This window comes from Dendrobates tinctorius, unplaced genomic scaffold (assembly GCF_039654945.1).
Source record: "Dendrobates tinctorius isolate UK_male_01 unplaced genomic scaffold, ASM3965494v1 ptg000073l, whole genome shotgun sequence".
Classification (NCBI taxonomy): domain Eukaryota; kingdom Metazoa; phylum Chordata; class Amphibia; order Anura; family Dendrobatidae; genus Dendrobates; species Dendrobates tinctorius.
The window spans coordinates 35234949-35247779 of NW_027361741.1; the positions used below are offsets into that span (position 1 = coordinate 35234949).

The 12831-nt window shown below is 43.0% G+C and overlaps 1 protein-coding gene across 1 annotated transcript; it reads right to left on the minus strand.

Annotated features, from left to right (window-relative positions):
- Positions 1-12190: 12190 nt before the first annotated feature.
- Positions 12191-12830, minus strand: TRIAP1 (TP53 regulated inhibitor of apoptosis 1). The gene is made up of 2 exons (XM_073582750.1): positions 12563-12830; positions 12191-12482 (listed from the first exon to the last, which is right to left on the minus strand). The coding sequence occupies exons 1-2, from the start codon at positions 12707-12709 to the stop codon at positions 12393-12395; spliced, it is 237 nt and encodes a 78-aa protein (XP_073438851.1). The 5' UTR covers positions 12710-12830; the 3' UTR covers positions 12191-12392.
- Position 12831: the final 1 nt, after the last annotated feature.

The following is a 12831-nucleotide window of genomic DNA, read 5'->3' on the forward strand; positions in this document are numbered from 1 at the left end:
TGCGTTGAGTGATCCTTTAACTATGGAGCCTGTGCTTTGTAATGTCTAAATCTGCCTCCTTTCAGTATTCTGTCTCAGTGGGTGCCCGCTCTGGTGGAATAGACTGTAGCAGTTATTTGAAGTTACAGAGACACCAGGACAGACAGCGAGGAGTTACGAGAAGCTGCACAAGTCTGTAAGTATGCACATTATTAATTTTTTTTGGCGCCACTCTGCTCTCGTGAAATGAACGCAGGGAGATGATGTGATGCTATGACAGCTGGACATCAGCTGAAGGCCCCTGTGCCTGTCGTGATCTCTTCCGTGGCTGGCTTCATAGAGGTCTGTGATTTTCACTAAAGATAGTAATACTGTGGTAGAACCGTCACATCTTCAGGTCCCCTAAGAGTAACCAATTAAAGCTTTTAAACAAAAATTTGTATCTCCTCCCCTCCCCCCTTTTCCAATTCACAATAAAATCAAGTTGCCGGTAAATGCTGTAATAAGAGAAACAAAACAGTTTTTTTTTTTTTTTCGCTGTTGCAATAACGCTAAGTCTATGTGCACACATTGTGTTTTTTGTGTTTTCGCAGTGTTTTTCCGCTGCGGAATCGCCGCGAAAACGCAAAAAAAAACCCACGCATCCCATGCAAATCCTATGGGATTCCGCAATGCTGTGCTAATGCTGCGGATTTTTCCGCTGCGGAATCACATAGCGGAAAAATCCGCAGCATGCCCATTCTTTTTGAGGAATCGCGGCGATTCCACACCCATAGGAATACATTGGTCAGCTTACTTTCCGCATGTGGCTATGCCCACCATGTGCAAAGTAAGCGGATCATGTGCGGATGGTACCCAGGGTCTGGAAGAGGGGAGACTCTCCTCCAGGCCCTGGGTACCATAATCCTGTAAAAAAATAAAAATAAAAAAAGTGATATACTCACCCTTCGGCGGCCCCTGGAGTCCTTCCCGCCTCTCATCACGCTCCTGGCATCTTCCGGTCCTAGTAATGCTTTGCGCAAATGACCAGAAAGCATTACTGTGACCAGAAGATGCTGGGAGTGCCGCAGAGCAGATCGGGGCCGGTCTGAAGGTGAGAATAACAATATATTTTTTTATTATTATTTTAACATCCTACCTATCGCATTTCCAAGCGATGCTAATCGCTTCCAAAGCGCAAGCATTCCACAAGCGAAACGCTTGTTTTCCGCGGGAAAAGCGCACGCGAATTCGCATGCGTTTTACCCACGGCGGGAGTGCGGAAATGTGGAAATTTCCGCAGCATTTCTGCAACGTGGGTACATAGCCTTAAAGAAAAAAAAAATGAAGCAATCGAGGTATAGTATGTAACATTTTATTTAAATTCTATAAATTTACCCCTTCCTTACCGATGACGGAATAGTACGTCATCGGTAAGGATCCCCTGCGTTGAGGTTGGGCTCCAGCGGTGAGCCCACCTCAAAGCCGCGACATGTCTGCTGTTATAAACAGCTGACATGTGCCCGCAATAGGCGCGAGTGGAATCACCATCCCCCTGTGCCTATTAACTCAGGGTTTCCCAACTCCAGTCCTCAAGGCACACCAACAGATCATGTTTTCAGGATTTCCTTAGTATTGCTCAGGTGATAATTGCTTCACCTGTGCAATACAAAGGAAATCCTGAAAACATGATCTGTTGGTGTGCCTTGAGGACTGGAGTTGGGAAACCCTGTATTAACTAGTTAAATCCCGCTGTCAAAGCTGACAGCGGCCTTTTAAATAGCATGCCGGGCTGGAAGTGAGCTCATCGCCGACCCCAGTCACGTGATCGGGGGTTGACGACGCGTTGCCCTGGCAACCAGAGGTCTCAGACCTCTATGGTTGTTGCAGGTGGATCACTTTGAGCGCCGTCCGGTGGCCTGTGCTCAAAGCACTGCAGTAAATCTGCTACATATGGGCGATCTGCTCATCGCCCATATGTTGTGCATGCTTCAAGCCTCCTATAGAGGCTATTGAAGCATGCCAAAAGTAAAAAAAGAAAAAAAAAACAACTTTTAAAATACCCCTTTCACCTCAATCAAAATAAAAACATTAGGTATCACCGCTTTCAGAATCGCCCGATCTATCAATAAAAAATACATTAACCCGATCGCTAAACGGTGTAGCGAGAAAAAAATTAAAAAGCCAGATTTACGTTTTTTTTTTTTTTGGTCGCCGCGACATTGCATTAAAATGCAATAACAGGCGATCAAAAGAATGTATCTGCACAAAAGTGGTATTATTAAAAACGTCAGCCTGGCACGCAAAAAATAAACCCGCACCCGACCCTAGATCACGAAAAATGGAGACGCTACGGGTCTCGGAAGATGGCGCAGTTTTATTTATTTTTAACAAACTTTGGAAAAAAAATTTTCACCACTTAGATAAAAGAGAACCTAGACATATTTGGTGTCTATGAACTCGTAATGACCCGGAGAATTATAATGGCAGGTTAGATTTAGCATTTAGTGAACCTAGCCAAAAAGCCAAGCAAAAAACAAATGTGGGATTGCACATTTTTTGCAATTACACCGCACTTGGAATTTTTTTCCCGTTTTCGAGTACACGACATGCTAAAACCAATGGTGTCATTTAAAAGTACAACTCGTCCCTAAAAAAAAAAAAAAAGCCCTCACATGGCCATATAGATGGAAAAATAAAAAAGTTATGACTCTGTAAAGATGGGGAGGGAAAAATGAAAATGCAAAACCTACCCCTGGTCGTTAAGGGGTTAAAGTATTGATTACTAATCTCTGTCCCTCACATTATACAATCTCTAGTGTTGTGTATATGCCCCCCTAAATTTGTTGCCATTAGTTACCATCTGAAAGTTAATTTTTAATTTTGTGTTGTCTCTATAATACAAACTAAACATGCCATATCCAGTGAAGTATGAGCCCTGAATTTAGCATTCATGCACTCTTCTTCCCATTCATGTCTATGAAATTTCTGAAAATGGAGTATAAAAAAAGTCTTATCTAAATGAAGAAGAAAGGCTTAATCGTTCCAAGGTTGAGGGTGCGGTATGTTCTCAAATCTTGCTATTATTTTAGAAATGCTCAAGCTGTGATCTTGATGTAATTTTTCTCTTTCACATGTAATGCCTAAATGCTTCCCATAAATAGTACTAACAAGCGACGCTATAATAATAAGTGTGCTATTCGTTGTCTGTTTCATTATAGGAAAGGACAAACTAAAGTAACGGTAGTGATGAAACTCACAATAGACTCCGTTGACCTTAATGGGCTGGACTTCTGTCACTCTTGCCATTTTAACATCAGCTCAAGTACAGGTGCTTCTCACAAAATTAGAATATCATCAAAAGTTAATTTATTTCTGTTCTTCAATACAAAAAGTGAAACTCATACACTGCGTGCAGAATTATTAGGCAAATTGTATTTGAGAGGAATCTTTTTATTATTGAACAACTATGTTCTCAATCAACCCAAAAGACTCATAAATATCAAAGCTTAATATTTTTGGAAGTTGGAGTGGGGTTTTTTTTAGATTTGGCTATCTTAGGAGGATATCTGTTTGTGCAGGTAACTATTACTGTGCAGAATTATTAGGCAACTTAATAAAAACCAAATATATACCCATCTCTCGTTTATTTTCACCAGGTAAACCAATATAACAACACAAAATTTAGAAATAAACATTTCTGACATTCAAAAACCAAAAAAAAAAAAAAAAAAAAAAATCAGTGACCAATATAGCCTCCTTTCTTTACGATGACACTCAAAAGCCTTCCATCCATAGATTCTGTCAGTTGCTTGATCTGTTTACGATCAACAGTGCGTGCCGCAGCCTCCCAGACAATGTTCAGAGAGGTGTACTGTTTTCCCTCCTTGTAGATCTCACATTTTATGAGAGACCACAGATTCTCTATGGGGTTCAGATCAGGTGAACAAGGGGGCCATGTCATTATTTTTTCTTCTTTTAGACCTTTACTGGCCAGCCATGCTGTGGAGTATTTGGATGCATGTGATGGAGCATTGTCCTGCAGGAAAATCATGTTTTTCTTGAACGATACCAACTTCCTGTACCACTGCTTGAAGAAGGTGTCTTCCAGAAACTGGCAGTAGGTCTGGGAGTTGAGCTTCCCTCCATCCTCAACCCGAAAAGGTCCCACAAGTTCATCTTTGATGCCAGCCCATACCAGTACCCCACCTCCACCTTGCTGGCATGTGAGTCGGAGTGGAGCTCTCTGCCCTTTACTGATCCAGCCTCGGGCCCATCCATCTGGCCCATCAAGAGTCACTCTCATTTCATCAGTCCATAAAACCTTACAAAAATCTGTCTTAACACATTTCTTGGCCCAGTCTTGACGTTTTATCTTATGTTTCTTGTTCAAAGGGGGTTGTTTTTCAGCCTTCCTTACCTTGGCCATGTCCCTGAGTATGGCACACCTTGAGCTTTTTGATACTCCACTAACGTTGCAGCTCTGAAATATGGCAAAACTGGTGGCAAATGGCATCTTGGCAACTTGACGCTTGATTTTCCTCAATTCATGAGCAGTTATTTTGAGCCTTTTGGTTATCAACACGCTTCTTGCGACCCTGCTGGCTATTTGCCATGAAACGCTTGATTGTTCGGTGATCACGCTTCAAAAGTTTGGCAATTTCAAGACTGCTGCATCCCTCTGCAAGACATCTCACAATTTTTGACTTTTCAGAGTCTGTCAAATCTTCTGACCCATTTTGCCAAAGGAAAGGAAGTTGCCTAATAATTAAGCACACCTTATATAGGGTGTTGATGTCATTAGACCACACCCCTCCTCTTAACAGAGATGCAAATCATCTGATTTACATAATTGGCAGTTGGCTTTCAAGCCTGTACAGCTTGAAGTAGGACAACATGTATAAAAAGGATCATACACAAACAGAGAGCACAGAATGACAATTGTGCAGAAATATCCTGCAGTAAAACATATATTACAGTAGTCAGCAAGTGCTGATGAAAAGATAACAAATACAGGGTATTTAGTCGATATACTTTTTTTTGCAAAAAAATGTATCAAGCTGCTTCACCGCGTCAAGGTAACCCTATTGAAGCAGTCCCTATCTAATGTATTTAAAACCTGAACATGTGAACAGTGTATAAATGAACAGGATGAAGATAGGCCACTTCCTAGTATGGGCACGTGGTGTAAGCCAGCTCTTTATGTGCATGTCACACAAGAGAGGGGTGGGGTCTCTCAAATCATGCATAGGCACGGAAAAAACTGGATTAAAAACACATATGAACAAGTCGGTAGGACACTGTTTATACCACCCACGGACTCAAACACAAACCGAGAGCACAGAATGAAATTGTGCAGAAATATCCTGCAGTAAAACATATAACAGTAGTCAGCAAGTGCTGATGAAAAGATGATAAATACAGGGTATTTAGTCGATAGGTTTTTTTGCAAAAAAATATATCAAGCTGCTTCACCGCGTCAAGGTAACCCTATTGAAGCATATGTATAAAAAGGATGATGTGATCAAAATACTCATTTGCCTAATAATTCTGCACACAGTGTATAGTCATTACACACAGAGGATCTATTTCAAGTGTTTATTTCTGCTAATGTTGAGGATTATGGCTTTTGTGTTGAACTGAAATTATCTTTTTGATATTCTAACTTTGTTAGAAACACCTGTATTTCAGCACGCTGCTCTTTGAAGGGTGGACACCTGAGTCTGCGTTCCCAAGATGAGCTTTTGAGATTGCAGGTTTTCTGCACCCATTAATTAAAATGGGTTACTTGCATTCGAAAAAACGCAGCGTCAAATGCTCACCAAAAACTCATCGTGGGAACGAAGCCTAACATTACATAGGAAATTAAAGTTAATGTATTACAGAAGCCCTCCTTCCGTTAGTGTTTTTATCATCTTAATATATTTCAGCCATGGTACTATGTAGCACTGTGTACTGACAATTGCTCATTTTGCCTTTCTGCCCAGTTAATTCTCGCTACTCTATGTAGAAACAATAAATCTCTTTTCCTTGCATTTATCTTTCCCCTCTTCAACTGCTGACCGAGCTGCCTTTTGCAGTGGCTCATAACTCCACAAGTAAAACTTACCTCCTGTTTCTACACAGAGCTTGCAAATTGTCTCTTCAGAGAGGAAGAGTAGAAATCTAGTGTCACTTATAGGAAGTAGCAATTATAAAAGTCAATGTCGAACCTTTATCCAGCCTTGTTACATGACTTAGGATAAAAGCCTAAACCAGAATTTCAATTTGCAGACACTGTTTTGGAGTACTGTCCCTCATCAGTGCAAAGTGTGAGAGCTTAGGATGATTCAGCTTGTCAGTTTTTGATCATGTAAAGGCATAGACCAATGGAATGGAAATGGAAAACAAAAGTTTACTGCTTAGAAAGGCAAAATGAGCAATTGTAAGTACACAGGTCTACATAATATGATGCCGGCAATATATTAAGAGGATAAAAAGTTTGATGGGAGGAGAAGGGCTTCTTTCAGCATACATAGGTGTAATGTACTAGTGCACCTCTAAACATGTTAAATAAAGTTATGGCCACTAGGGGGCAGGATAAAACTATTCCAATACACAGCACTTGGCTATGTGTTTCCAGTATCTTCATATGTGGTTGATTTAACAAATGTCAGCTTGTAGCAATAGCAAGAAAACCGGTCAATGATAAAGTGTGAACACAGCCACTATACACATGAAGGGATGAGTCCTTGTAACTCCAAAGTAAACTTAACTAAAAGTTAAGAGCGAAAGTGTTCCGATAAGGTGTTATCCGAGCACACGCAGGTGCTAACCGAGTGACTTCAGCGTGCTGGAATCGTATGTGTGAGTCCCCTAGGCTGTATGTCTTGCGGCGGTTCGATAATTGCATCACATGCAGGGATTGCATACCGCAGGGGCATCCCTGCATATGTTGCGGCTGTCAAACAGCTGTGGGGCATGCTGGTGCGGGGACTTAAACATATTATTTGCGCACGTTCGATCATCACTAGTTATAAAAACCTTCCTGACCCTACTGATTGGGCCACATTCAGCTGTATCGGAGCATTGGTGGGAGAATGAAATGTGATCATCTCGTTATATGCAGAAAATCATCCTGAAAAGCCTTTTCTGAATTGTTAGATGACCTACTGCACTAGCCTCAGGAGGCCTATATATGCGCACAGTGTAGATCCACTAAGCTCATGCACAAGACTATTCCAAATCAGAGCTTATTGTCCGCTCCATGACTGTTCCATATCTCTGCATGCCTCCGATTATACCTTGAAGCCAGCAGTGTAACTTTTTACCCAAGAGACAATGCAAAAATCTCCTCAGGGTCCCCAACTATAATGGGGTTATTAATAGTATTGGTAGTCACATATGGGCCAAAGGGACCTTTTGGGTCTCCATAATTTCTTCCCCCAGGTGCAACTACAACCCTTGGTCTCACTCTAGTTACACCACTGCTTGAGGCACAGTGTTTTGGCACACAGCATCACAAATCATATTACAGGTATTCGTCCTGTCCATGGGCATTACACAACAGCAAATATTGCCAGATTACAGATCTAATGCAACACTAATGGGCTCAATTACACATTTTATACAGAATGTAAAAAAAAGCACCCGTGTTCCTTAGCTGCCAAATAATTTAGGCATTTCCCCTTAAAAAGTAATTTTATAAGTGTGGTCCAAATTGATTTGAACACCCATCAATCTAAAAATTGAGTCAATTGATGAGGTTGTGAAAGCGTGTGTTATTCTGCAGAATTACATCCTGGTAAAAGAGCGACCCAACGTGGAACCTCTTCATTCCATATTGCAGGATTACCAAGGTCACCCACTGAGGACAACAGTGGAAGTTGCCTGAATGAAGGACAAATTTGCTGCCTACTTTGTTTCTGATATTGGACGTGTGGCATGGCAAGATGAAATGGTTTAAGCCGCTAATAAGTAAAATGTACCTGTAATGTTTGCTGACTTTAATACTAAACACCTTGACTATATCACCTGTTAATACGTCACTCAACAATACACACATACTAAAATAAAGAGATAAAGAAAACACAGGGATTGTGAAAAATAAGAATTATTAACAAAAAAAAAAAATTGTTTAATTTAACACTTCCTGGACCTGCTCATTCATGAAGAACGTTCCCATAGACAGTAATGTGTTTTGACGCACTTCATCTGCATGCGTATGGCTGCACATATTTGAAGCCTCAAAAAAAATGCAACATGTTGCGTTCGCCGCACACCGCGAAACGATGCATGCATCCGCAAGCAAACGCATGTTCCTGCGTACACCATGCTAAAGATATGTACGCATGATGCATGCGGATCAAATGCTGCGCAGATATGCAAATGTGAAACCAGCTTGAGGTAGGATATACAAGGTAAGGCAGAGGAACCACAAGCACGTCATCATGCCCCCATGCACTTCCAGACTTAACTTCACAACATGATTTCTCACTGTTTCAGCAGCACTTTGGGGGTCATAAAGGGATAATTACCTCATCTTTTAACCCCTTCCCAATATTGTACATACCCCATGTATCATAGCAATTTTGAGCGCTCAGAAGCTGACACCTGGCTCTCACTGCCAGGAGCACCACACCCAGCAGTTTAACCACCTAAATGCTGCATTCTACATTAATTTTAGCATTTAGAAGGCAGGGAGCTCCTTATCCCCTCCAATTGTTGCCCCCACGATGTCGAGAGGGTCCAATTGTTGCCATGGTTACCCCGGGTCACGAGGCTAGTAAGCTTGTTAGGTTGAGTTCATACTGCGTTAGGGGGGGTGCGTTTAACGCATCCATTACATAGCAGCGTTAACGCTATGTAACAGATGCGTTAACGCACCCATAGATGGCAATAATGTAGCGCATCGCTAATGCATGTCATAAGCGGCACACAATAGCAATGTGCTGTCTTTTGGTGACGGACCCTCGGACATGGTCTGCAGCGTTCGAGGGTCCGTCGCTGCTAGCGCGATCGCGTTAGAGAGTAGCGTCAATGCAGTCCGTCAACGCTATGTGTTGAACGGACTGCGTTAACGCTATGTGAACTCAGCCTTAGAGCATGTTCAGAGAAAGGTCTAACAAGCTTGTGTGTCAGTGCACAACCGAGTTATAACACATTGTAATGCAAGTGCACTGCTGTGCTTTATAACTGCGAGCAGACTGAAAATAGTTCTAATACAAACGTAAACTTGTCCTGCAAAAAACAAAGCCCTTACATGACTGTCAGCCAAAATATGTAGACGTTATAACTTTTAAAATATGGTGATGAAGTCTTTGTGTGTGACAGGTGCCAAACAGAAAAAATCCGAGCTTAATCTGGTATCGCTGTAATCGCACCGACCCGAAGAAAACAGTTGCCTAATCACTTATACTGCAGGAGGAACGGCGTAAAAAATAAAACCAATTCTTCACCTGCTGAATTGTTCATTCTACCGCCCAAAGATCACAAGTAAGGCTCGGCGTACATTTATCCTGTGCTCTCCGCTGAGTGCTTACACCGCGGTTTTCGTGTAAATCTCTGAGATACGCGATTCAGGCGGAACCTCTGGCGGAAGATTCCCTATAATGATGCAGATAATGCTGTCTGGCCTATGAGCATGCGATGTCCGTCTTTATTAGATGAGCATAAAGTGACGTTGGCTACAGTTTTGTGCTCTTCTAAAAAGGACAACGCTGAACAGAGGCCAATCATGGTCCAGAGTAAGGCTATGTGCACACGCTGCGGATTCTGCTGCGGTTCCGCAGCGTTTTTGGCCCTGCGGATCCGCAGCAGTTCTGCAGACATGGTACAGTACTATGTTATCCTATGGGTCTTCAAAACCGCTGTGCCCACGCTGCGGTTTTTTCCACAGTTTTGGTGCGGTTTACAGACCGCAGCATGTCAATTCTGCAGATTCCGCAGCGGTTTGACACCTGTTCCATTGTCCAGGTGTCAAACCGCAGGTCACTTTACCTGCGGATCCACGCGGAAAAACCCGCAGATGAATCCACAGCGTGTGCACATAGCCTTACTCTGCTGCCTCATTTCAGTGAGTGCCTTCCTCAGGGGGGTTTCATCTAAATAACGTCACTGGGAGACTTAGCGCGGGATAAACGTGATCCAAAATGTTATGTAAAATGTTCCCAACAAAAGCTTCAATTCAATCCACAAAAAAAAAAAAGCAAGCCCTCACTCAGGTCCGTCATCTGTTAACAAAAATATAAGGGGCTTCCATGTTAATGATCATACAAAGGCTCCTCACCGTTCAGCAAAATTCTACACTCCCAAATCCAAATGCCCTCCTCCCTTCTGAGCCCCAGTGTGTCTAAACCATATTTAGCATACACATTTTTGAAGTGTTAAGAGTCCACCAGATTTATGGGTGCGTATCTCCAGAAGCACGGCTGCGTATACTCAATTCCCAGTAGAGAATGTAAAATCTGGGGCCAAAACAAAATTTTGGTGGTAAAAATGTAGTTATTTTGTCTTCACTGCCCAATGGTATAAAATTCTGTGACACACCCATGGTGTCAATATGATCACTGCACCCCTAGATGTATTCATTGAGGTCACTTATTTGGGGGGGGTTTCTGCTGTGTTGGCACCTCAGGGGCTCTGCCAATGTGACATGGCACCCACAAACCATAACAGTAAAATCTACACTATAATATGGTGTTCCTTCCCATTGGAGCTTTGCACTATGCCTCAAAAGTAGTTTACAAGCACATATGTGGTAATGGTGTACTCAGGACAAATTGGACAACAAATTTTGGGTTCAAATTTTCTTGTTACCCTTGTGAAAATAAAAAAATTTGCTGATCAATTTCTAACCTTTCTAACTTCCTAACAAAAGAAAAACTATGTTTCAAAAATGAAGATTTAAAATAGACATGTGGTAAATGTCAATTAGAAACTATTTTGTGTGACATTTCTGGTTTAAGGGCTTAAGAATTAAAAGTTTGGAAACTGCAAAATATTCCAAATTCCCTAGATTTTCACAAATAAACGCAAGTCAATGTGAACAAATGTTACCACTATCATGAAGTACAATATGTCAATAGAAAAAAAATCTCAGAATCAGTTGAAGAGTTCAAGTTATTACCACATAAAGTGACACTGGTCAGAACTGTAAAGTTTGGCATGGTCATGAAGGCGAAAACAGGCTTGGGGGCTGAAGGAGTTAAAGGGCTACATTGTCAAATTTTTTGGTGGGAGTTGGGCAAGCCGTCTTCCCTTACACCTGGTCGGGAGGCCTCGATACACTGAATGGTTGGCGGGTTCAGATGACTTGGGAGAGTTGCTTCAATTTGCATTTAGAAAGAAAAAAAAAAAACTTAACACATCTGCTGTACATATGATCCTCCTATACAATATTACTAAATAACAGCACTAGTAAATAAAACACCGAATACTAACTTTTAGGTTTCTGCTGTTCAGAGAATTAGCTGTAACAACCCCTGATGTGTATTCGAGCATGGGAATCAACCGTTCAATCTAAAGGAAGGATTTCACAAAGGAAAGCAAGTATATTCAGGGGGCTCTGGAGCGGAGACCCCTCCACACAGGGCAGGTCCCACCTCTAACAGCAGCTACCAGAGCTAGCTCGGATCAGCGCAGCTTAACCACTTAAATGCCACTGTCAGGAAAAAACAGCAATATTTAAGAGGCAGATCTATTCTGGTGAGAAGTTATGATTGACGCCTCCCCATCCCACCCATTGCAGTGATTATGCCCCCCCAGTTAATTTGTCAGGGGACAAAATCCCCCCCCTCCATTAGCTGGGCAGCCTACTTTTATCTAATACACAAGGGGGTCTTTACCAAAGGGGTGACCCTTCACACACTGTTGCTTTGTACAGTGCTGTGTGTTACCCGGACGGTAGTGACACGAGAAATAGAGAGGCAAGGACTTACAGGATGCCGGGTCCAGCATCCACTCTGGTACCCTATGGCAGCCGGGCCAGAGAAGATTCCTAGGTTGGCACTCAAATACGAAAATCCTGGGCCGCTCTGGGGTTTACCAGACCCCTGCAATGTCGCAATGTTACTAAGCGTTGCAGGGGTCTTGTAATCGCCACAGGCGTCCGGGAGGAAAGATCCGGCCACCATGGATTACTGGCGTGGACGCCGGACCAGGGTAGTGCGAATCTTAGGAAGGGGAGCAGGAGCGGCAAGATTCTAGAGAGGAAAGAAAAAGTGCATAATTTATGTATTAAGGAAGCCACCAGTACATAAAAAAGTAATTTATTCTTATATACAGGGAGGAGTAGAAAGCTGCGCAGTACGAGGAGGCCGCCCGGCGGCGTGACCTTACATCGGCCCCTCCAGAGTGACCTCAATAGGGGACAATCCACAGCCCCCATTATAGTGTGTACTGGGGGCAGGCAGAAGCAGGAGGCTGAGGCCCCAACACTAGGACCCTGGTGCCAGTCACGACCCCGTGTTAGACTCCGGTTTGTCTTTGCTCGGTTCCATGAACTCCACTCCGTCTACAGGGATCTCCTTGTCCTTAATGGCTTTCTGGAAGAAAAAAAAGAGACAAGTTCTAGACAACTGGGCCGCCGCCACCGCCGCCGAGAAGTCAGCACCGCTGCCCTCACCTGCACACAATGCCGGTACCGCTGGAACAGCTCGCTGCACGGGTCCCCGCTGCCTTCCCCTTTAAGGAACTTCTCCGCGAACCACCGGTTGAAGCACTGGTCGTACTCGCGCTTCATTTCTGTGCATTCCTCCCCAACACTGTTCATAATGTCAGGAGAGCCCACGGCTAACAGGCAGCACTTCAACTATCACCGACACCGCACTCATGTAGGTCAGGACGCTGCGGACGCCATCTCATGTGAGGGCGAGGCAGAAGCCGCCCTTAGTA

What these genes read in the sequence shown, in the direction of transcription:
- TRIAP1 (XM_073582750.1), bottom strand. Translation starts at nt 12,709, where the DNA reads ATGAACAGTGTTGGGGAGGAATGCACAGAAATGAAGCGCGAGTACGAC. An exon ending in GGTACCGGCATTGTGTGCAG is followed by an intron (nt 12,483 to 12,562) that starts GTGAGGGCAGCG and finishes TTTTTCTTCCAG; the next exon opens with AAAGCCATTAAGGACAAGGA.